Source organism: Nerophis ophidion, linkage group LG01, assembly GCF_033978795.1.
Source record: "Nerophis ophidion isolate RoL-2023_Sa linkage group LG01, RoL_Noph_v1.0, whole genome shotgun sequence".
NCBI lineage: Eukaryota > Metazoa > Chordata > Actinopteri > Syngnathiformes > Syngnathidae > Nerophis > Nerophis ophidion.
In genome coordinates, this window is record NC_084611.1 from 30,421,766 (window position 1) to 30,448,020 (window position 26,255).

The window sequence follows — 26,255 nt, forward strand, 5'->3', positions numbered from 1 at the left end:
TAGGCGAATTGATCCACATTATCCAGGATGTTGTCTCCCACATGAATTGTGGGGGGTTGTGGGAGTGTGTCAGGAGCTGGTTGGTATAGGATTTGGGTCTTTTTTATGTTTATGTCAAGTCCCAGGAGTCTGTAGGCTCTGGCAAAGGCGTTTAAGATGTCCTGGAGGTCCGCTTCGGAGTGTGCAACTTGGGCATTGTCATCCGCATACTGGAGCTCCATGATGGAGGATGTGAACACCTTGCTTTTTGCCCTGAATCTGTTGATGTTAAATATCCCTCCCTCAGTCCTGTATATGAGCTTGACTCCCTCAGGTAGGTTCTGGCTGGTGAGGTGGAGGATGGTGGAAATGAAGATGGCGAACAGGGTTGGTGCGATTATGCAGCCCTGTTTAACACCAGTGTCTACTTTGAAAGGAGGTGTCTCCAATCCACCATTGCCGACTACGGTTGCTGTCATGTCATCATGGAGTAGTCGCAAGATCTTTATATACTTGTCTGGGCATCCAATCTTGGAGAAAACACACCAGAGGGCAGTTCTGTTTATGGAGTCAAAGGCCTTTGTGAGGTCAATGAATGCCATGTACAAAGGTAGATGTTGCTCCCGACATTTTTCCTGCAGTTGACGAGCTGTAAAAATAATGTCGGAGGTCCCCCTGGCAGGACGAAAGCCAAACTGCGATTCTGGTAGGGTGTTCTCTGACAGAGGCAGTAGTCGGTTGGCCAATATACGAGCCAGCACTTTGCCCGTTGTCGACAGGAGGGAGATACCCCTGTAGTTGCCACAGTCGGCCTTGTCTCCATTTTTGAAGATGGTAACAACCAGGGCATCCCTGAGCTCAGCCGGTATTTCCTCTTCATCCCAGATTTTGCCCAGCAGGCGATGGATGTGACACAGGAGTTTTGGTCCTCCTTGCTTGAGGATTTGTGCTGGAATCCCATCTGGTCCAGAGGCCTTGTTGTTGCTCAGTTTCCTCACAGCATCCAGGACCTCATTTTCAGTTGGGGGTTGACCCAACTGCTCCATGATGGGACACTGAGGGATCTGGTTGATGGTTTCGAGCTCGACTGTGGTCTTTCGGTTCAGGAGTTCTTGGAAGTGTTCTTGCCATCTGGAACTGATACCAACATTGTTCTTCAGCAAGGTTTGTCCATCTTTGGAGCGGAGAGGGTTTAGGGCTAGATAGCAGGGCCCATACACGGCCTTGGTGGCGTTAAAGAAACCCCTGGTGTCTCCCGAGTCTGCAAGTCTCTGGATTTCCAGGGCCTTCTCCAACCACCACTGGTTCTTCAACTCTCGTACTCTATTTTGGACAAGTGCCTTTGCCTTGGAGTGGGCCTCTCTTTTGGCCATGCAGCTGATGTCATTTTGCCAAGTGCAGAAGGCTTTCCTTTTGGCGTCAATTAGATGTTGTATTTCGACATCGTTGTCGTCGAACCAGTCTTGATGTTTCCTGGTCTTGTAGCCAAAGGTGTCTCTGCTGGTCTCAAGAAGTGTGGTTTTGAGAGCCCTCCAGTGTTCCTCCACACCCTCTGGGTATTCTTCAGGGAGCCTCTCAAGTAGGGTGTCTTGAAAGAGTTGCACCCTGTTTGTGTCTCGCAGGCTGTCGAGGTCGAATTTTGGGCAAAGATGTTTCCTTTGTGTTCTCCTTTTCTGCCGCAGCTTGATGTTCATGGTGGATCGGATGAGGCGGTGGTCAGTCCAGGATTCATCCGCGCTGATCATGGCCCTGGTGATGTTGACATCTTTGCGATCTCTGGCCCTGACTATCACATAATCAATGAGATGCCAGCACTTTGATCGGGGACGCATCCATGAGGTTTTGTAACGGTTTCTCTGGCGGAACAAGGTGTTTGTGATCACGAGCTTGTGTTCAGCACATTTAGATAATAGGAGGATTCCATTGGAGTTTACATTCCCAACACCCTCTTTGCCCAAGGTGCCTTTCCAGAGCTCATGGTCCTTGCCGACCCTGGCATTGAAGTCCCCGAGGAGGAGGATCTTGTCTTCCTTTGGGACGTTTGATAAAACCTGGTCAAGGGTTGCATAAAAGGTCTCCTTATCTTCATCTTGTGAGTCCAAGGTTGGTGCATAGGCACTCACAGCTGTGGCCATCTGATCGTTTGAGAGACTCAGTCGTAAGGTCATGAGACGCTCATTGATGCCAACTGGAGATTCGGAGAGTTGGGAGATGAGCCGATTCTTGATTGCAAAACCCACCCCATGGTTTCTGGGCTCATCAGCCACTTTTCCCTTCCAGAAGAAGGTATATCCCCCTTTCTCCTCCTTTAGTTGCCCCTCCTCAGCCAGGCGGGTCTCTGACAGGGCGGCGATGTCGACCTTGAACCGTTTCAGCTCCCTGGCAATGATAGCAGTTTTTCTTTCTGGACGATTGGTGGAGGCACTGTCCATAAGTGTTCTCACGTTCCATGCTCCAATGTTCATTGTTTTCTGTTTTCGACCGCTGTAGGTGAACCCACTGGACGCGGTATTCCAGTCAGGTTTTATGAGGCAGGCTATTTTTAGGGCACCTTTTCTAGCCCCTTCCCCGTCTGGGGTGAGCAGAGTGGATCCTATATAGGGCTGCTCAGACATGGGTGCTGCTGCCGAGATGCTCTCTCTGCCTCGGTCCGAGAGCAAGGCGACTGAGTCAGGCACCCACCGCCTATGTGCCAGTTCGTGGCTAGAAACTCCCAGGCTTCACTGCCCTGCTTCCGTCACCATTTCCTGAACGCCATAGGACTTGTGGGGGGGGGGGGTTGGGTAATGGTGAGTCCTTCCTTCAGGAGAACGCCTGTGCGTGGAATCTTATAAAGTGGGGAGGCTGGTGCACAGGCAGCCACCACACTGTCCTTGACAAAGGGAGGGCCAGGGTCCAATGGCATGGAGACCAAGACAATTGGGGACCCATCTTTGCTGCAGCCTTCTTCCGCCTTTGTGACCGTTGTGGAGCTTTCTCCGCTGCCATCATCCGCCCACTCCGCCGTTGAGGACTTTTTGGGCCGCTCTTCGTCTGGAACCTCACCCTCGACCTTACCGCCATGGTTGAACCTACCAAGAGCTTAAGCTCCAGACGGCATCGCTCTCAGGTTCATTGGAACACGCAAGGCTCTCCACCACGACAAGGTGGTATATATACACACACACACACACACACACAGCCCGTTTTAACCCAATGCGGCCCCCGAGTCAAAAAGTTTGGGGACCCCTGGTATACTGTCACACTCAATATGACAGTTATTTAAACATAACTCCTAAACCACACATGCAAAATGACTTATAATGCCTGGATGAATGTATCTATGTGAGTTTTAATGGAAACAAATATTTTGTAAGGTTTGCAAGGACACAAGTTAGTTTTTTTACTCACTATGAAAGTCTAACTCATACTAAATCTGCAAGTTATTATTGGTATAATATATATATGTATATTATAAAAAAAAAAAAAAATATATATATATATATATATATATATATATATATATATATACTACGGCGGCGCTTATGTCGTCATACGATGCGCGACTTTGTAGTTATTTTCCATTCTATAACAACCTTGCTAGAAACATGCAAATATGCATTAAATTCCTTATTGAGTTTCCAACGTGCTGAAAAATAAAATAAAACAATGACGACATTATCAGGGAATATAAACCAGTACACAATGTAAACACTACAGTTTATTCAGGGTTTTTTGCCATTATTGTGCAGTACCCGCCGCGACCACAAAAAAAGGGACAAGCGGTAGGAAATGGATGGATGGATGTACAGTATGTTGAAAGTGAAAACATATTGGAGCACAGCTGCAAAACCATAGAAGAAAACAGGGATAAAGCAACTTTACACTCATTATACACATCTTTAGGTACACCACCATTACTTTTTATGATGAAATAGCTGTAATATTATAATGATAAACCATATCAGTGTAGCTCTAAACATTCAATTGGGCAGGGTGTACCTTATATTAAGTCCATAAAGTGGTCATGCCATTTTCGTAGTGGTTGACACCACCAGTACAATATTCCAATGCTGACGTTTAGCAGTATGCCTGGAAAACCCTGTGCGTATTTGTACAAAAAAATACAATTTCATTTAATACACTGACCTGTGTAAGCATTTTTTGCGATAAACAACAGTAGGACAATACAGCAATCATTTACCAATGAGCTCTAAAGTTGAATACAAATATATAACATGACCATTTAGAAATGTACTTTCCTGGAATGTGCTGGGACAAATGGAGTAAACATGATTCACATTGAAAAATAAAGTATGCTAACTAAATTGAATCAGAAATTATTGCCATTTCGTCATGAATACCTGGAAGTAAATACACATGCGAACAAACGCTGGCAATAGCATGATTAAAAATAAATCAAATCAATGTTTTTGTTATCTAAAAATAGATTTTCCACAAAATAAAAAGCATATATTTGTACACTATTTTATATTTGAATACCAATCCTTTGTGCACAGCATGCAAAATTATCAGGTAACTCAAAATAAGTTAATAGTACTTAATAATAATTAAAAAAAAGAATAGTAGCTTTAAATTCAAAACATAGAACACAATTACTGTTTTTACCCGACCAAATTGCAGGTTTTATACTCCGATTCAAATTTTAGTAAGCCCTTTAACACATAAGAGAAAGACACAAAGGATGACAACATTATTGGCACAAAAACGGGCCCTGAACCAGCCAAGGACCAGGGGAAGGAACTCATGGCTGTGTCACAGCATTGTTAGGCAAAAAAAAAAGGTACAAAATCTTACAGTGAAGTGCTCAGTGAGTCAATTAAAGTCATTTGTTTCCCTAGAATGGACAAACAGCAAACACAATGTATTATTATTAATATGAGAACTGTGAATCTTCCATCATGGTGTATTGAGGCAATTCATTCACTCCAGTTCTTGCTTGCGATGGCGTCCTCATGAGACTTCCTCCTGACCTCTGCGGAAACTCAGACGTTTGAAGGAATCCCTGTGAAAATGTAAGGCAAACCGGGTGAGGAAAGAGTTGAGTGAAGAGACATTGTCAGATAGTTGTCCATATACTCACGTAGGAATTCACCGCTATGACCAATTCATACTGAATAGTGTAATCCATCATTTCAGTTAAAGTGGAGTCAGTTAAAGTGGAGTTAAAGTGCCTCACGCTTTGAAAATTGCTGGTATTGAACATTCTCATATCTATACATTTTTAAAAAATCAAATATGCCTGCATTGAGAAAGAACATATTTTATTTTAAAGTACCAGTGTAATAGAAAAATAAATGCTATTTATATTGTATATTTTTTAACATGCCTCAAAACAGCAGCTTGAAATTTGGGACATGCTCTCCCTGAGAGAGCATAAGGAGGTTGAGGTAGGAAGGGTTGGGGAGCCGGGGGGGTGTATATTGTAGCGTCCCGGAAAAGATAGTGCTGCAAGGGATCTAGGTATTTGTTATGTTGTGTTGCGTTGGGGATGTTCTCCTGAAGTGTGTTTGTCATTCTTGTTTGGTGTGGGTTGACAGTGTGGCGCATATTTGTAACAGTGTTAAAGTTGTTTGTACGGCCCCCCTCAGTGTGACCTGTATGGCTGTTGACCAAGTATGCATTGCATTCACTTGTGTGTGTGTGAAAAGCCGTAGATATTATGTGACTGGGCCAGCACGAAAAATAAGTGCCTTTAAGGTTTATTGGCGCTCTGAACTCCTCCCTACGTCCGTGTACACAGCGACGTTTTAAAAAGTCACAAATTTTACTTTTTGAAACAGATACCGATGATTTTGAAACTGATACCGATAATTTACGATTTTACATTTTAAAGCATTTATCGGCCGATAATATTGGCAGTCTGATATTATCGGACATCCCTAGTTCATATTTTATATTTCTTCAGTACTTAGCTATACTACAACATGATGTTTAGTGTTTCACTAAAGCTCAATTTGTTTAGCAGACAGCTTGTAAAACATTTTGCTCATTCTCCTTACATTTAGGCTGAAAAATATAAAGATCTGGATCATAATTTGTCCCAAAGTAATCATTGTTGTCTCGCACAAAGTATAGTAGTAGGTTTGTTGTTGTTGTTGAAGGATGCACACCACGGATCACGTGACAGCTCATGCTCATCATCGAACAAAATGAATATTATTTTAATCATTACCGAAAGGGACAAGCGGTAGAAAATGGATGGATGGATACACTTGGAAACTTGTAAGTCTTTTGGTGTTACAAATCTGAAATATATGATATTTGCTTGAATATAGAGGCAACTTGTTTTTACAATATATCAGTACCGGTACTTTAAGACAGTGTTTCGTTACCATAGGACCATTGTTGGGCCGCGACAGACTACTAGATGGCCGCCAAAAACAAATCTTGTTTCTTAGCTGTGGTCTGTAGAGGCCGTGGCGGTATTCAGTTGTAATACACTTTTCCACCACTTGTGGTAGTAATGACAATATCTAACAAATAGAAGAAGCCTGGCACTAAAGTCGTAAAGTTGTTTTTTAAGCGCAAAAAATATGACAAAAGTGGTGAATCTGTACTTTAATTTGCACTTTAATTTTTATTGACAATTTATTGATTAAATATATTAGTATTAGTTATTAATATAGTTAGAATGTATCTACTTTAAAAGCACTGTGTAATTGCGTGCACATTTATTTTTCACCATTTTTTTGTCCTTTCTTTTGCAGTTTATTCAATTTGTATTTGTTTTGTAGTCGGCCTGACCTAAACCTTGATTAAAATCTTTGTGATTATCACATGTTTTTTACATTATTTGACAATCTTTGTTTTGTTTAAACTGCATGCAGGTAATATATAAATAGTGGATACAATCAAATTAAAAAGTAAGATTACTACTTCAGAGTTATTATTTTAGTGGGCCCCAGACCCCCTGTAGTGGAAAAGTTGGGTCCAAAGTTCTAAGATGTTTTAAGATGTCAAAATGTAAACATTTTGGTATTTTGACACTTTCTTTTCTAGCTAAAATATTTTGGGCCTTTAATTAATAAACAAGCTCTCAAGTAAAAAAACAAAAAAAATACCTTCCTCAAATGTCAGACAAACAATCATGTCGACATGTGAGATTTCAGCAAATCTCCCGAAAACTAAGGCAACAGTGTTTCATTATCCATCCATTTTCTACCGCTTATTCCCTTTTGGGATCGCGGGGGGCGCTGGCGCCTATCTCAGCTACAATCGGGGGTACACCCTGGACAAGTCGCAACCTCATCGCAGGTGTTTCATTATTTTAAAGCGTATTATATAAATTCTTAACTTCTTTTTACTGGTACTTCTTTTCTGAGGTCAGTTTTGAAATACTTGTAATCCTAAATTATTGGAGAACTAACACATTATTGTATTTTGTTTTACTACTCACATTATGCTTATTTACAGTAACATAGCACTATAGTGTTGTTTGTGCGTCTTAAATAGTTGGAATTTGGACCTAAATGTTCAAGAACTATGAACCAAATATTGAAAAAGAATGCGAAGACCCGAACAAAAACCATAAAATGTCTTTGATTGTTTCAGGTCACCTATTCTCCAGCCGAGGTCTGATGATGGGCTTGTAGAGCTCAGGAATCTTTCTCTCCAGCATTGGCCTGAGGTTCTCTCGCAGGCGGTTGTAGTTCTTCTTCAACTCCTGCTGGTACTCCTTCTGGTCCAACGTAATCAAGTGCTTATTCTTCTCGACCGCCTCGCCGCACCTGTCAGGACAAAAAACAGGAGAAAACGCTGATTAAGCTGCTAATTGGTGGTTACGTTTCAGGAAAATGACATCACACACAGAATCCTCACTTATTGAACATCAACATGTCCTGTGAAGACACAATGAAGACTGTGGATCTATTTCACTTGCTGTTGTGCAAGGAGAAAATAGTGACAAGAGCGTGGAAGAGATATCGGGAAACAGGGAAAACTGTTGTTTTTCTTAGGAATTAATTCTTCCTTCATTTGTTACCAGATTGGCACCTTCTCTCTCTCGTATTACCAATCTCAACACTCCGCTAGCATCACAGCTAATGTTACCCATGCTGCTACCTCTAATGCGAAGGCGTATGACGCGACAGTATGTGACGTATGTAAGAAGGTGTGCTTGTCTGTGAGGAGAGACAAGAAAGAGCGATAAAAGCCTGCAGTGTAATGCCTGCAGTTAAAAGCAACTGCGTGAGAACGTATACTCGAATATCACGATAGAGTCATTTTCTTAATTTTTTATATTGTATATAGACAAACCCGCGATATATCGAGTATATCGATATATCGCCCAGCCCTATTTTAGCCTGCTGATGTGTATTTATAAATGGTTGATTTATATAGGCTAGTAAGGTAAAGTTTTGTACCTGACAAGTTTCAGCTACCTTGCTTCTGCAGCCTTCATCAGAAGTGTCACGTGATGGTAGCGTGACGTCATCTGTGGCCGCATTGGGTTAAAATAATTTGGCCGGGGGCCGAGCTATACATATGGATATATATATATATATATATACTGCTTCACAGTAGGTGTGGTGTTCTTGGGATGCAACTCAGCATTCTTTTTTCTCCAAACACAACGAGTTGAGTTTATACCAAAAAGTTCTATTTTGGTTTCATCTGACCACATGACATTCTCCCAATCCTTTGCTTTATCGTCCATGTATCCATTTTGGTATAAACTCAACTCGTCGTGTTTGGAAGAAGAAGAATACTGAGTTGCATCCCAAGAACACCATAACTACTGTGAAGCATGGGGGTGGAAACATCATGCTTTGGAGCTGTTTTTCTGCTAGGGGGACAGGTTGATTGATCCGTGTTAAGGAAAGAATGAATGGGGCCATGTATGGTGAGATTTTGAGCAAAAACCTCCTTCCATCAGTGAGAGCTTTGAATGGTTGACCAAATACTTATTTTCCACCATAATTTACAAATACATTCTTTAAAATTCCTACAATGTGAATTCCCGGATTTTTTTTTCACATTCTGTCTCTCACAGTCGAAGTGTACCTATGATGAAAATTACAGACCTCTGTCATCATTTTAAGTGGGAGAACTTGCACAATCGGTGGCTGACTAAATACTTTTTTGCCCCACTGTATATATGATATCACGTCATCGATTGGAAAATGCATTTTTAGACAATGAGATTTGCCTGAGTGGCTAGGAGACTCTGAGAGTAACAAGCAACAAGCGGTAGAAAATTGGATTAGAAAGGACAGATTAAAAAAAAAAAAAATAAATAAATTTTAAAAAAAAAATAAAAAAATGGGACTTTCCGCGGGCCAGATCTCGAACACTGGCGGGCCGGATCTGGCCCGCGGGCCGTAGTTTGGGGACCCCTGCTCATTAGTGTGGTTTTATTTTGTCCAGCAGCAGATGCCTGTTTGTGCACCTCAACACAGACACAGGCAAAAATATATATTTTTGATATTTCCTCGGCTTTTAAAGACAATATTAACGTAATTGTACATCTAATACACCCACTAAATGGAGGGGGTAATAATGACACCAAGCCGGCTGAGGCTGCTCTTTCGGGCTTCTGATTGGACAAAATAAGCGCGACAGCCGTGGCATATATTTTTGTGAGGGCAGAGATTGTTTTGACATTGGACAGAGTTTTTTGAAAATACCCGTGTTCGTGCGGACATGCCCTCAGCTCTGTGGAAATACCGTGCCCAGCCTAGACAATAAAGGTTGTGCATTCAGGCGTATTTTCAGCTGTCTCGGGGAAATCTGCCAGAGATGAAGCCGCCTGTGATCAAATTTTTCCACCTTGGCCATGATCCTGATTGACCCTTGCATACAACTTTATGACCACAAACCCAAGAATGACATCAACAATTTGGAAGTAATCCGGCCACCAGCTTTAAGACACCCACTGCTCCGTTTCATGCTAACTGCAGCCAGCAACCCCTTGACAAAGTGATGCAAAACAGCTTAAAGAAAATTGGATGTTTCCAAGTACAATCCACCAGATTGTAACAACTGCAAAACAGCTTGATCAATTGCACACCAGGAGCCAAAATGCCACATCATAATTATAAGGCAGGGCAGTAAGCAGGTTTGGGGTTCCGTGTCGCACGACATGTTGACAAAGCATTCTGCAAGAAATCAGGGAGACCGCCACGATTAAAAACTCATGTCAGAGCTAATCCCTGAATCTTTAAATGAGGGTAATATGGAAAATGCATTAATGTGTAAAAGGATACAGTAAATAGTTAAGGCAATGAGCAGAGAGGGGAAGGCAAGTACATGGAGCTGGCTGCCACATGAGGAGACAATGACGTTTGCTGTCCTAACTGCTCGAACATTTGGAGTGACTTCCTGAACCGTTTGGTTTTACCACCACTTTATCATATTTTGCGGCTTTTCCACTGCACAGTAAGCGCCAAAACCTGTCTTAATTCTGAGGTTGAAAACAACACTGCGTGGAACACATCTGTCGGGACGAGGCGCACTAACAAACAACAACGATTTGGGGTTTCCTGTTTTACTTCTCCGACATGTGGCTGTTGACCACTGAAATTTTACCCTAGAAATGACTGGAGGCAGCAAAAGAACGAGTCATTGCAACAAAGTGGGGACTGTGAAATAAAACACTGTTGCATCCGTACACTGCAAAAAGTCAAGTGTTCAAAAACAAGAAAAAAAAATAATACAAAAAATAGGGGTATTTTATTTGAACTAAGCAAAATTATCTGCGAATAGAACAAGAAAATTCGGCTTGTCAAGACTTTCCAAAACAAGTAAAATTAGCTTACTTCAATGAACCCAAATATACCTTAAAATAAGTATATTCTCACTAATAACAAGTGCACTTTTCTTGGTAGAAAAAAAGACCTTTTTGCTCAATATGTTGAACAATATTATTAAATTAAGTAAATGCTCGTGCCATTATCTTGACATAATGATATGCGCTCGGCATCATTAATTTTTTTTCATGCTTGAAGTAAGAAATTATTACTTTAAAATAGGAGTTTTATTCTTGTGAGTGTTGATGACACAGCCTTGCAACATTTGATATTCTAGTTTCAAGCATGTTTAACTCAATATACGTCATAAAATCTCAGCAACAAGCTGTAATATCTTACTGAGATCATTTAGGACCAAAACCCTTAAAACAAATAAAATACTAACAAAATCTGCTTACTCTATAGAATTATCTCATCAGACAGAAAACAAGCAAACATCTTACTTAGATTTCAGTTTTTGCAGTGTAACAATGTTTTGGGGTTTTAAGCACTGCAAAAAGTCAGTGTTCAAAAAAATACAAAAATTAGGGGTATTTTATTTGAACTAAGTAAAATTATCTGCTAATAGAACAAGCAAATTCGGCTTGTCAAGACTTTCCAAAACAAGTAAAATTAGCTAACCTCAATGAACCCGAAAATACTTTAAAATTTGTATATTCTCACTAATAACAATTGCACTTTTCTTGCTAGAAAAAAAAGAGACCTTTTTGCTCAATATGTTGAACAATATTCTTAAATTAAGTAAACGCTCGTGCCATTGTCTTGATATAATGATATGCGCTCGGCTTTATTAATTTTTTTTTTATGCTTGAAGTAAGAAATTATTATTTTAAAAAAGGAGTTTTATACTTGTGAGTGTTGATGACACAGCTTTGAATCAGTTGATATTCTAGTTTCAAGCATGTTTTACTCAATATAGGTCATAAAATCTCAGCAACAAGCTGTAATATCTTATTGAGATCATTAAGGACCAAAACCCTTAAAACAAGTAAAACACTAACATAAAATCTGCTTAGTGAGAAGAATTATCTTATGAGACATAAAATAAGCAAATATCACCCTAATTTGAGATATTTAATCTTACTTAGATTTCAGTTTTTGCAGTGTAGGTAAAGTACAACTCCTGGGCAAGCTATCCGATACATCGCTTTTCTGCAGAACTTTGTTGTAGAAAGCTTGCTTCTGTGACAAAGTCCCTATGATTACTGTAATGAACCATACATACTCAAAGGCGCATCCGTCCAACCATTGGAATAATTTATAGATAGTCCGGATTTACGTAACTTTGGAAATAGCATTGCACATCCTATGAAATGAAACAGATTCAATGTTAAACTTTTAATAATAATAATTAAGGAACGGCCACAACAGTATTTTGCCACAGTCTGTTATAGGGTTTAAAGCAGTGGTGTCCGAATTGCCGCCAAGGACCTTTGCAGCCAACATCCGTTTTTTTATTGGCCGACGACACATTCTACGGACAAAATAAACAAGTACCAGATTAGAAAATTACAAAAAAAACTTTAAAAAGTTAAAATCCTACCAAAAATGGGCCATGAAAACCAAAATGGTTGACGACCTGTGCATCTTACTGTGTGTAAATGGTCTTTGATGAGCCATGCGTCCTGTCATGTGGAACATGTTTACAAACGTGTGTGACCGATACAGATAAAGTGTGGGATAGAGATGTCCGATAATGGCTTTTTTGCCGATATCCGATATTCCCCAACTCTTAATTATCGATTCCGATATCAACCGATACCGATATATACAGTCGTGGAATAAAATCATTATTATGCCTAATTTTGTTGTGATGCCCCGCTGGATGCATTGAACAATGTAACAAGGATTTCCAAAATAAATCAACTCAAGTTATAGAAAAAAAATGGCAACATGGCACTGCCATATTTATTATTGAAGTCACAAAGTGCATTATTTCATTCAACATGCCTCAAAACAGCAGCTTGCAATTTGGGACATGCTCGCCCTGAGAGAGCATGAGGAGGTTGAGGTGGGCGGGATTTGGGTGGGGTAGGGAGGAGGTATATTGTAGAATCCCGGAAGAGTTAGTGCTGCAAGGGGTTCTGGGGTATTTGTTCTGTTGTGTTTACGTTGTGTTACGGTGCAGATGTTCTCCCGAAATGTGTTTGTCATTCTTGTTTGGTGTGGGTTCACAGTGTGGCACATATTTGTAACAGTGTTAAAGTTGTTTATACGGGCACCCTCAGTGTGACCTGTATGGGTGTTGACCAAGTATGCTTTGCATTCACTTGTATGTGTGTGTGTGAAAAGCCGTAGATATTATGTGATTGAGCCGGCATGCGAAGGCAGTGCCTTTAAGGTTTATTGGCGCTCTTTACTTCTCCCTATGTCTGTGTACACAGCAGCGTTTGAAAAAGTCATGAATTTTACTTTCTGAAACAGATACTGATAATTTTGAAACAAATATCGATAATTTACGATACCCCATCTTAAAGCATTTATCTGTCGATAATATCGGCAGTCCGATATTATCGGACATCTCTATTGTGGGACACTTTTGATCTTATAGCACCAAATAAAGGTAATTTTTTTTCTTTTCTAATTTACTATTTGGCTCATCACAGTTCATATTCCTTTCTGCAAAGCTAAAAAAAATCAGTTACATTTGCAGGTCAAATGTAGTGTGACTTTTTTAATTCAGCCGATGGCGCCCTTATGAAACAAACCACAATATCAATCTAGTGTCAATACAGCCAGTCAGTGTGCCACACACTCACTGAGGCATCATTTACACATCGCTACTAAATTGCTTTGTTACTATGACACAAAGCTAATTTGTGGATGTTTTGTTCGGATAGTTTAGCACGTATCGATTAACTTACATTGGTTTTAGTATGTTAAATGTATCTGAGTGATCCTAGCAGTCTTTAATTTTTTCCTATGTAGCACTTTCTGGAAAAAGACACGTTTCATAGGTGAGTCTATTTTTCGCCATTGCCAAATGGAAGTGGGCAAAGGAGGAGCAGCACTGTACTGAGCCAAGAAGGTACAAGACAGAGGAAAAGGGGTATCAGTTAAAGACCATACTTTTATTTTGATATACCTTATTTTGGCAATGTGTCTACATTTAATTTTCGTAATTTACCACTAGTTACATTATTAACAACACTTTATTTTTTTTATCCAATTGGGAATTTAAATGCTAGGGAAAATCAAACAGATAATGGTGGTTGTCTGGTGGCAGGCAACACTTGCTAACGTTGTAAAGAGACATATTCGTTTAATACAACCTTCATATTGGTGGACTAACTAATTTCTTATTTAGTAAATTATTTATTAAAAAGTGTTCAATTCATCACTAACATTTATTTCCAACAACACATAACACACTTGCTTTAAATCTATCCTCGATAATCAACTTATAACTGTATCAGTCCTCAGTCAATGACTGGCTTAACGCACTATAAGCTGATTTGATGCAAGGCCTTCAATGATACAGCATTAGTTTATGCCTAATAATAGGACATGAAAAAACACCACTCAAGTGTTCCCAGTCACCAAAAGATTCCCCCGTCTGGGTTTTTAGCGTCAAAAAGGAACCTTTTCGGAAATTGCAGTAAATATTTGCCAAACTGCTTGTAGCAATTAAGGCTGCCGGAATGTGACACAAAGCTTTGAAAATTAAAACCACCTTTTGGAGGCACACAACACAGGCACACAGACACAGACGCAGACGCACACACTTTTCTTCCACCAAAATAACTGAAACAGATGCACTACAGCGGGTAAAATTGTTCTGATCATGCCTTGACTATTGAAAAAATAATTAATCCCTTGGGAACAATGAGGTTCTATTATAAGAAATACACAATCTCTTATACAGGTATTAACATTTATTTTCAACCTACATAGTCCTAAAGTCAAACAGATTCAGGAAAATATTAAAATGTATGTGTCTGTTACTTTTTCTTTGACTTTTTTTTTACTTTTAAGCTTAGAATACACACACAGGAAGTTGTATTAAGTAAGCAGACGTCACTCGTCGAAGTCAAAGTACCGTATTTTTGGAATATAAGCGCACCTGCTGAAAATGCATAATAAAGAAGGAAAAAAAAAACATATATAAGTCGCACTGGAGTATAAGTCGCATTTTTGGGGGGAAATTTATTAGATAAAACCCAACACCAAGAATAGACATTTGAAAGGCAATTTAGAATAAATAAAGAATAGTGAAGAACAGGCTGAGTAAGTGTACGTTATATGACGCATAAATAACCCACTGAGAAGGTGCCTGGTATGTTAATGTAACATATTATGGTAAGAGTCATTCAAATAACTATAACATATAAAACATGCTATATGTTTACCAAACAATCTGTCACTCCTAATCGCTAAATCCCATGAAATCTTATACGTCTAGTCTCTTACGTGAATGAGCTAAATAATATTATTTGATATTTTACGGTAATGTGATAATAATTTCACACATAAGTCGATCCTGAGTATAAGTCGCACCCCTGGACAAACTATGAAAAAAACGGCGACTTATAGTCCGAAAAATATGGTAGAATGTTTTTGTGGATTCACTTCCTTTTACAGTTGTGTGGCAATTAAGAACATTTAAAATATGATATGCACTTGAAGTATACGTTTAGGACTGTGTCATGAAGGCAAAACCTCCAAAACTACCCTTGTAAGATAAGTCCGACTCGTAGTTACACGCCTAATCACATCACAAAGGACAACTTTGTAAAAAAGCTTCACAATCATCAACATTTTTGGCCTCTAATCCCAATTCCATTTTTTTGGGCCTCAAATCTGATCTGATTTCAAGTCCAAATACAATACTTTAATAATAGATTTCAGGACTGAAAATGTTTTATAGCAAGTAACTAAATTAAAAACAATAACACATTTTAATAGTGCTGATCTTATTAAATTTAGAATTTGCAAGAAGTGTTGTTAATCAAATAAGGTATTACATTTGTGGTGTTCAATGCTACATACTTCTTTAACAGTAGCCGGTGCAAAATAACAAAAATAGCTCATAAATGTGTACCGCACCTCCGCGCTAAATATATGCAGAGCGTCTATTTTTTCCGGTCGCCGTAAAATGGCTGATCAATTTAGCTAAAATTCTGTGGGCCATTACCAATTTTCCCTCCAATTTTTCATATGTGTGAGCAAACGCCAAAACTACTTGAGTATTCAGTGGCGCACATGTGAGCTACGGCAGACGTGCACACTATTATGCGCTTATCTTATTATTCGATTTTGTGTGCGGCCTAGAGGGAACATTGGCCATGACGTCATGCGCAAACACAAAATCAATTATCTGGTTTACTTTTAAAATAAAATACTGCTAGGCTTTGAAACATTCTAATGGGCAAAGATGGACCTGAAGTTAACTAGTCAAAGGTTTTAAGACGTAATTTCACCTTGTTGACACAGATAGATGACGACATGCTGATTCTGGAGGTCCAAAATTAAAGCATCACATTACAGGCATATTCTGGATAGCTATTTGGGGACCTGTGTCAATTACCAGCTGATAAGGGGGCCGGGGAAGCAGGGGAGTGGGCAGCGGGACTTGAATGAGATACAGTAAGTATGTGTGGAATGTTGTGTTGTTGCTTACCAGAAATAGAAAAATAGTCTTTCTGCAAAGCAAACTGTCTCCTTTTCCACGAGTCAAGTCAAGTCAGTGCCATCACGCCTGGCTTTTATGTATTGATGGACGGCAAACCTCAAGACGTTTTGCAGTGTTACCGTTCAGCAGCCGTTACGAATTTAGAATGACAAGTTTATTTGGGGCCAATTTAGTGTTGCCAATCAACCTATCCCCAGGTGCATGTCTTTGGAAGTGGGAGGAAGCCGGAGTACCCGGAGGGAACCCACGCATTCACGGGGAGAACATGCAAACTCCACACAGACTTCCGCCCGATTGTAGCTGAGATAGGCGCCAGCACCCCCCGCGACCCCGAAAGGGAATAAGCGGTAGAAAATGGATGGATGGAACTTTATTTGGGCAGCACGGTGTAACGGGGGTTAGTGCATGTGCCTCACAATACGAAGGTCCTGAGTTCAATCCCGGGCTTGGGATCTTTCTGTGTAAAGTTTGCATGTTCTCCCCGTGACTGTGTGGGTTCCCTCCGGGTACTCCAGCTTCCTCTTACCTCCAAAGACATGTACCTGGGGATAGGTTGATTGGCAACACTAAATTGGCCCTAGTGTGTGAATGTGAGTGTGAATGTTGTCTGTCTATCTGTGTTGGCCCTGTGATGAGGTGGCGACTTGTCCATGGTGTACCCCGCCTACCACCCGAATGCAGCTGATAGGCTCCAGCGACCCCCCGCAACCCTAAAAGGGACAAGCAGTAGAAAATGGATGGACGTTTATTTGCTTCTGCTCCACTGGAAAGACAACAGTATGTATTTTACTTTACTTTACTGCAGCTCCCCTTACCACGTGATCATACACGGATTACCTACAAAGCGCATCAGAACACCGGTACGGATTAGTGGACAGCAGATTGCGGAAACGTTCTGCGGCAGCGCCATACAGCAACCATTACCATTGGGGAGGGCGGTACAGCTCGGTTGGTAGAGTGGCCGTGCCAGCAACTTCAGGGTTCCAGGTTCGATTCCCGCTTTCCCCATCCTACTCACTGCCGTTGTGTCCTTGGGCGACACTTTACCCACCTGCTCCCAGTGCCACCCACACTGGTTTAAATGTAACTTAGATATTGGGTTTCACTATGTAAAGCACTTTGAGTCACTAGAGAAAAGCGCTATATAAATATAACTCACTTCACTTCACTACGCAAATTTGGTAATTTGCCAGGCTCCACCAAAGATCGTGTGGAAGGGGACCTGCACTATTCTTGGAATTTTGCCTATCATTTACATTCCCTATGTATTGTACACGTGTCTTTCTTTGTATACGCAGACTAATTTGTGATATACAGCAAATACGAGGTGGCTAATAATGACGCTAATGGGAGTCATCTACTGTGCCCAAAAACGGCCAACAACATTACTCCATTTAAAAATGTTGTGACCTGAATATTGACCAAGTATTAGCGATGTTGTTATTATGACTGCTAATGTAGAGGAACTACTTTTCTATCCAATCCGATCCACTTTATTTGTATAGCACATTTAAACAACATAAATGATTCCAAAGTGCTGCACAACAATATTAAAAACAATATTCAAATATCCTTAGCTCCACCAATGGCTGAATAAAAAATAAAAACAATCTAAAAATATATAGGATTAAAAACGATTTTAAAGGGTAAAACCAATTAAAACAATAAATAGAAATCAAAATTCAAAAAACAAACAAACAAAAAAAAACAGAAAACACAGACGACCACACAACTCACGTAGTGTTAAAAGCCAAAGAATAAAAGTGGGTCTTAAGACGAGACTTAAAACACTCCACTGTGGGAGCAGTTCGAACATGGAGGGGCAGAGTGTTCCAGAGCTTAGGGCCGACCACAGAGAAGGCCCTGTCTCCCCTGGTTTTAAGTCTGGTCTTGGGCACCACGAGCTGGAGCTGGCTCTCGGACCTCAGAACGTGCGCAGGAGTGTAAATTTGGATGAGGTCCGAGATATAATGAGGTCCCAGTCCATGTAAAGCTTTAAAAGTAAACAGCAATGTTTTAAAATCTATTCTAAAATGAACAGGGAGCCAGTGCAGACTCTCAATAATTGGGGTTATATGCTAGCGTTTCCTGGGGGGGACGGGGGGTTTGGTGCTAGCGGGGTGTATAATATAGCCAAAAGTCATGGATGCATGGCATTCTGGGTAATTGTTATGTTACGTTTATAATGTGTTACAGAGCCGATGTTCTCCCGAAATTTGTTTGCCATTGTTGTTTGGTGTGGGTTCACAGAGTGTGGTGCATATTAGTAAGAGTGTTAAAGTTGTTTTATATCACAACTTTCAGTGTGATCAGTATGGCTGTTGAACAAGACCCCTGGTTTACACATAGTACAAGCAAAAAAACCTCCTTCGCCATTTTGATGATGACGACAGGGGAAGAGTCGCTGGTGACGTCACGTATTTGACCCGGCGGTAATATTAAACATGCGCTAATACTTTTGGGAAGCGAGTTTGACCCGGCAGTAATTCAAGGCAGGCGCATATTACATGCCCGGCGGCAATTCAAGGAAATACGGTATCTTTATAGGAGGACTTGAGCAAACACCATTGCCTCCATTGTTAGATGACTTTAGCTACAGTTTATTTACAAGTTAGAAAAAATTAAAACATATGTGAGCTTGTCTCACATAAGGATTTTGAGTGATAAGACTATCCACCTATCCATCCATTTCCAACCGCTTATTCCCTTGTGGGGTCGCGGGGGGTTGCTGGTGCCTATCTCAGCTGCAATCGGGCGGAAGGCGGCGTACACCCTGGACAAGTCGCCACCTCATCACGTGGCCAGTGATAGACTAAATTTAAAAAAAAAGTGCTGTTAACACCGAACACAAAACTTGGTCATCACTCGGTCACTTATCAGCAATGAAACCGGAGATCAGTGGGGAAAACATTTTTGTGACCATCTCAGTGGTTTGAAAATTTGACGTGTTTCAAATCAGTAATGTTACTGTGTTAACATCACAATTCGCATAGTCCTCCTTGTTTCACAATGTGAACACGGTAACTACACGAAAATGGTGCAATTAAACGTGGAGGCATCACAGGCTCATTAGGAGCTATACAGAAGTCTTGCAGTTAATGCAAAGTAGAGGGTGAAGGACAGGGATGTAGCAATAAGTGATAATAATGAAAACTACAGATGTCCGATAATATCAGACTGCCGATATTATCGGCCGATAAATGCTTAAAAATGTAATATCGGAAATTATCGGTATCGGTTTCAAAATTATCGGTATCTGTTTCATTAAGTACAATTTATGACTTTTTAAAACGCCGCTGTGTTCATGGACGTAGGGAGATCTACAGAGCACCAATAAACCTTAAAGGCACTGCCTTTGCGTGTCGGCCCAGTCACATAATATCTTCCAAATATGCGCCACACTGTGAACCCACACCAAACAAGAATGACAAACACATTTCGGTAGAACATCCACACCGTAACACAACAGAACAAATACCCAGAATCCCTTGCAGCACTAACTCTTCGGGGACACTGCAATATACACACCACACCTTGCTAAGCACTAACATACTAGCTTTGTTAGACCAGTTCATAGACTGTATTGGACAATATAGCTTACATACGAAACGTCCGTGTCCATTTATTGCAAGTAATAAGAAAAACGTTAATGCCTAACTTACCTATGAAGGAGGAAATTAGCAAGTTTGGCGTCACATGAAAACATCTTCTCCGCCTTCAGTCGTCTCCATCTTTCAAAGGCAACCCTTTGACAACCAAATCGTAATGACGCCTTTTAGATTTACTAACGTCTGACATGTTTAGTAACATTACCAGTGGCAGTACCAAGACGAACCGGGATGTAACACACTCACAGAATTTCTAATTGGTAAAACGGTAGAGGGCGGAACATCGAAATGAAAACAATAAGATTTCGGGGCTGTAAATCTAATTTTAAAATGAGCATATCCCGGCTGAACTACTGTTATCAGTTATAGAGTTATTCAAAAAGAACATGATTTTATTAACGCCCTTTGACATATCAGGACCTCTTAATGATGACTTGACATGCAGTTCTTACATATGGCTCCTGTAAAGCTAATGTTTGCAAATTGCTCACAGTAGCATTTCTCAAAGCAAAAAATATTAACAAGAACACCAATGGCTAGCTTATGTCAGTGGTTCTCAACCTTTTTTCAGTGATGTACCCCTGTGAACATTTTTTTAATTCAAGTACCCCCTAATCAGAGCAAAGCATTTTTGGTTGATTTATAAAATTGTATAACATTGCAAAATATTGCTAATTTTTAGTGGTCTTTCTTGAACTATTTGGAAAAAAAGATATAAAAATAACTAAAAACTTGTTGAAAAATACACAAGTGATTCAGTTATAAAGATTTCTACACATAGAAGTAATCATCAACTTAAAGTGCCCTCTTTAGGGATTTCAATAGAGATCCATCTGTATTCATGAACTTAATTCTAAACATTTCTTCACAAAAAAAGAAATCTTTTACATCAATATTTATGGAACATGTCCACAAAAAAATCTAGCTGGCAACACTGAATATTGCATTGTTGGATTTCTTTTCACAGTTTATGAACTGACATTCATATTTTGTTGAAGTATTCTTCAATAAATATATTCATAAAGGATTTTTGAATTGTTGCTATTTTTAGAATCTTTTTTTTAAATCTCACGTACCCCTTGGCATACCTTCAAGTACCCCCAGGGGTACGCGTACCCCCATTTGAGAACCACTGGCTTATGTGACCATTAGGGGTTTAACAGAACACATTTGTTTGGCAATTGTCTGTATTTTTTCAGAATTGCTAAGTTTATGTAATAAACATTTTTTACAGGCAAAAATAAAATGGTTGGTGTTTACGGCGGTCACTGATCAGGTCTTCTAAACACATGAGCGCAGGGAGCGAGTGCACACATACAAAAGCAGTTAAAAACAAGCAATGAACAATTTACAGTCACGGCGTTATGATAGGATATATACATTCAATGACAACTAACCCTAGTTATGCATATTGCTATTATTTACCAACAACAATGTGTTACGTACGTCTGTAATTACGTCATTACATATGAGAAGCAGTAAGAGGGCGGGATATACTGTGTCAAATACATTGGAAAGTTGATGCCTTCTAGGCATCTGTGTAAATGTTGCAAAGAGCTCAGAAATTATTATGTAGAAAGCTGGAACGCAAATGGCGCACGACTAAACTTGAGGTGCACCATCAAGCATGGAGTGATGGTTTAATAACTTATAAACGCATGCTTACCTTAGCTAAAGCTAAATATTACTCAAATCTCATCCACCGTAATAAAAACGATCCTAAATTTTTGTTTAGTACGGTAGCATCGCTAACCCAACAAGGGACTCCTTCCAGTAGCTCAACCCACTCAGCTGATGACTTTATGCAATTCTTTAGTAAGAAAATTGAAGTCATTAGAAAGGAGATTAAAGACAATGCGTCCCAGCTACAACGGGGTTCTATTAACACTGACACGATTGTATATACGGCGGATACTACCCTCCAAAATACTTTCTCTCGTTTTGAGGAAATAACATTAGAGGAATTGTTACAACGTGTAAATGGAATAAAACAGACAACATGTTTACTTGACCCTCTTCCTGGGAAACTGATCAAGGAGCTCTTTGTATTATTAGGTCCATCAGTGCTAAATATTATAAACTTATCACTCTCCTCGGGCACTGTTCCCCTAGCATTCAAAAAAGCGGTTATACATCCTCTTCTTAAAAGACCTAACCTCGATCCTGACCTCATGGTAAATTACCGACCGGTGTCTCACCTTCCCTTTATTTCAAAAATCCTTGAAAAAATTGTTGCGGAGCAGTTAAATGAACACTTAGCGTCTAACAATCTATGTGAAACCTTTCAATCCGGTTTCAGGGCAAATCACTCCACGGAGACAGCCCTCGCAAAAATGACTAATGATCTATTGCTAACGATGGATTCTGATGCGTCATCTATGTTGCTGCTCCTCGATCTTAGCGCTGCTTTCGATACCGTCGATCATAACATTTTATTAGAACGTATCAAAACACGAATTGGTATGTCAGACTTAGCCCTGTCTTGGTTTAACTCTTATCTTACTGATAGGATGCAGTGTGTCTCCCATAACAATGTGACCTCGGACTACGTTAAGGTAACGTGTGGAGTTCCCCAGGGTTCGGTCCTTGGCCCTGCACTCTTCAGCATCTACATGCTGCCGCTAGGTGACATCATACGCAAATACGGTATTAGCTTTCACTGTTATGCTGATGACACCCAACTCTACATGCCCCTAAAGCTGACCAACACGCCGGATTGTAGTCAGCTGGAGGCATGTCTTAATGAAATTAAACAATGGATGTCCGCTAACTTTTTGCAACTCAACGCCAAAAAAACGGAAATGCTGATTATCGGTCCTGCTAGACACCGAACTCTATTTAATAATACAACTCTAACATTTGACAACCAAACAATTAAACAAGGCGACACGGTAAAGAATCTGGGTATTATCTTCGACCCAACTCTCTCCTTTGAGGCACACATTAAAAGCGTTACTAAAACGGCCTTCTTTCATCCCCGTAATATCGCTAAAATTCGCTCCATTCTGTCCACTAAAGACGCTGAGATCATTATCCATGCGTTTGTTACGTCTCGTCTCGATTACTGTAACGTATTTTTTTCGGGTCTCCCCATGTCTAGCATTAAAAGATTACAGTTGGTACAAAATGCGGCTGCTAGACTTTTGACAAGAACAAGAAAGTTTGATCACATTACGCCTGTACTGGCTCACCTGCACTGGCTTCCTGTGCACTTAAGATGTGACTTTAAGGTTTTACTACTTACGTATAAAATACTACACGGTCTAGCTCCATCTTATCTTGCCGATTGTATTGTACCATATGAAATCTGCGTTCAAAGGACTCCGGCTTATTAGTGATTCCCAAAGCCCAAAAAAAGTCTGCGGGCTATAGAGCATTTTCCGTTCGGGCTCCAGTACTCTGGAATGCCCTCCCGGTAACAGTTCGCGATGCCACCTCAGTAGAAGCATTTAAGTCTCACCTTAAAACTCATTTGTATACTCTAGCCTTTAAATAGACTCCCTTTTTAGACCAGTTGATCTGCCGTTTCTTTTCTTTTTCTTCTATGTCCCACTCTCCCGTGTGGAGGGGGTTCGGTCCGATCCGGTGGCCATGTACTGCTCGCCTGTGTATCGGCTGGGGACATCTCTGCGCTGCTGGTCCGCCTACGCTTGGGATGGTTTCCTGCTGGCTCCGCTGTGAACGGGACTCTCGCTGCTGTGTCTTGGATCCTCTTTGGACTGGACTCTCGCGACTGTGTTGTATCCATTGTGGATTGAACTTTCACAGTATCATGTTGGATCCGCTCGACATCCATTGCTTTCCTCCTCTCTAAGGTTCTCATAGTCATCATTGTCACCGACGTCCCACTGGGTCATTATTGTCACCAATGTCCCACTGGGTGTGAGTTTTCCTACCGAGGATGTCGTGGTGGTTTGTGCAGCCCTTTGAGACACTAGTGATTTAGGGCTATATAAGTAAACATTGATTGATTGATTGAAAGAGCGCCTTAAAGTTTCCTATTTTTCGATTTAGTGTGTTGTTGCTAGGTGGAGTGGGTTTTTTCCCCTGACGCCATCTTACCTCATGATAAACTCTTTGAAACACAGGCGCAGTTTATTGTGGTGACGGAAGAGCTTGGGGTCCGCTGGGATCTCATTGAGGAAGACCTGGGCGACTTCCAATGGGCCCTACGAACACAAACAGTCAAGGGAGTCAAGGTTTGAGGCAGCCAAAGAAAGAAAAAGACTCCAAGAAGGAAATAGCTTTAGGAGAGGAAAACACTTGAGCATAACAATATAGGAGGGATGAGAAAGCTTTCCCTCAATGGCTACGGTCACTGCTAACCCTGTATTTCCGAGCCATTTGCCTACCATTTGCCCAGTATGAAATCTAGTTATCCTAACGTATATTCGTCAAGAAACCGCAACAGGCGTGCACAGCGGCTGCTTCATGACAGGAGCAGCTAAACAGCTCTGATTACCATAGGAAGAAGCGGGCTTCAAGTATTGCAGACCCAAACACAGAAAACCACCGAGGCTGATTACGACGGAGACTTGTATGTTTATGGAGCTGCTGTGCATTAGTGTGGCATATACAGCCATCAGGTCTGGGTGAGGGACCTGTCAGATTAGACGCTATGAGATAAAACATAAGGGGGCGGGGCGGCTGGGTGGGCGGGGGCATCATCATTACTCTACCATCCAGCACGCCAAGCAGGACCTGGAAGCGATCACATCAAACGGCCTCGGCTTTGGCGCAGCGAGCATGACACATGAAAGGAACGGTGGCCATGAATTGAAGTTTTAACTCGATCATGGAGGAGATGGGGCAGGAGGGAAAGGATGGATTAGGGTTATGAATGCTCAGGCTTTGATGTATCCTGTCATGTCTCCCACCTGCAATCTGCCGCAACAATGCTAATTGAAAATGTGATAAGTTAAATGGAGGTTATTTATATAGCTATCCTCAACACGTTGTTTTCAAAGGGAGCACTCAGGGGACAAACGGGTGATGAAGAGGCATCATATGCTTCAACGTCAAGTAAAGTGGGCATTTCGGGGTTAATATGACAGGCGTTTGAAAAAGAACCAACATTAATTTGACAGTATGTACAAAAAATGAAATACGCTATATCTAGAATCACTTTGAAGATGCATTAAAAACTGTAATAAATTACATAGAATTACAGATCTACACACACTCAAATGTCAGATTATCCCGATACAGGCGATAGAAATGGGCAAACAAATGAGGATGGGTACGAAATAGCCTGATAACTGGGGCTATTGGCAACAGTAAATTGGCCCGAGTGTGTGAATTTTAGAGTGGATGGTTGTCTGTCTATCTGTGTTGGCCCTGCGATGAGGTGGCGACTTGTCCAGGGTGTACGCCACCTTCCGCCCGATTGTAGCTGAGATAGAATCCACCACCCCCCGCAACCCAGAAAGGGACAAGCGGTAGAAAATGGATGGATGGAATGGTGTCAATAAGAAATTGTGCAATACTGGGCTGCACCCAGCAGAGGTGCTGTTTTAATCAGAAATCTCAAATACTGTACAGTAGCTTAAAAGAGTTTGAAGAAGAACAAGATGGGGAATTCAGACCTCTACTATGACGCAACTTCATCACTGCGGAGCGTTATTCTAAGACAAGATCATGTAAACAGGAGTTCAGGACATTAAAAGAGTTTTTTGTAATAGTAAAGGAAGAAGAAATTAAATATAATTACGATATACCGTATTTTTCGGATCATAAGTCGCAGTTTTTTTCGTAGTTTGGCCGGGGGTGCGACATATACTTCGGAGCGACTTATGTGTGAAATTATTAACACATTACTGTAAAATAGCAAATAATATTATTTATCTCATTCGCGGAAGAGACAAAAAATATGTCAGCAATCGTCACACACGTCAACCAATAAGAATTCGGCGGGGAGGGTCATGGCAGAAGTGGAATGCTAACTGCTATATGCTACTGCCGTAGCTATTAAAATGGATCATTTCAACGTTGGCGGTGAGAAGGGCTGAACAAAAATGGCACCGAAAAGGGAATCATGTACTGCAGATTACAAGCTGGACGTAGTGAAATATGCAGCAGAAAACGACAAGAGGAAGCGGCGCATACCTTTGGAGTTGGCAGAGTTGTTTAGAAGCGACATCGAGGAAGAAGATTTCATGGGATTTATCGATTAGGAGTGCCTGATTGTTTGGTAAACGTATAGCATGTTCTATATGTTATAGTTATTTGAATGACTCTTACCATATGTTATGTTAACATACCAGGCACCTTCTCAGTTGGTTATTT

At 40.6% G+C, this 26,255-nt stretch overlaps 1 protein-coding gene across 4 annotated transcripts in view; it reads right to left on the reverse strand.

Moving 5' to 3' along the window:
- Window positions 1–3,666: 3,666 nt before the first annotated feature.
- Window positions 3,667–26,255, reverse strand: part of dock8 (dedicator of cytokinesis 8) — a 164,688-nt gene continuing 142,099 nt past the window's right edge. For all 4 annotated transcript variants that reach the window (XM_061900626.1, XM_061900617.1, XM_061900634.1 and 1 more), the window contains 3 exons: window positions 24,033–24,139; window positions 7,539–7,709; window positions 3,667–4,984 (listed from right to left, as the gene is read on the reverse strand). In XM_061900626.1, coding sequence (XP_061756610.1) covers window positions 4,933–4,984; window positions 7,539–7,709; window positions 24,033–24,139 — 330 coding nt within the window. In that variant the 3' untranslated portion in view covers window positions 3,667–4,932. The remainder of the gene's footprint in view (window positions 4,985–7,538; window positions 7,710–24,032; window positions 24,140–26,255) is intronic.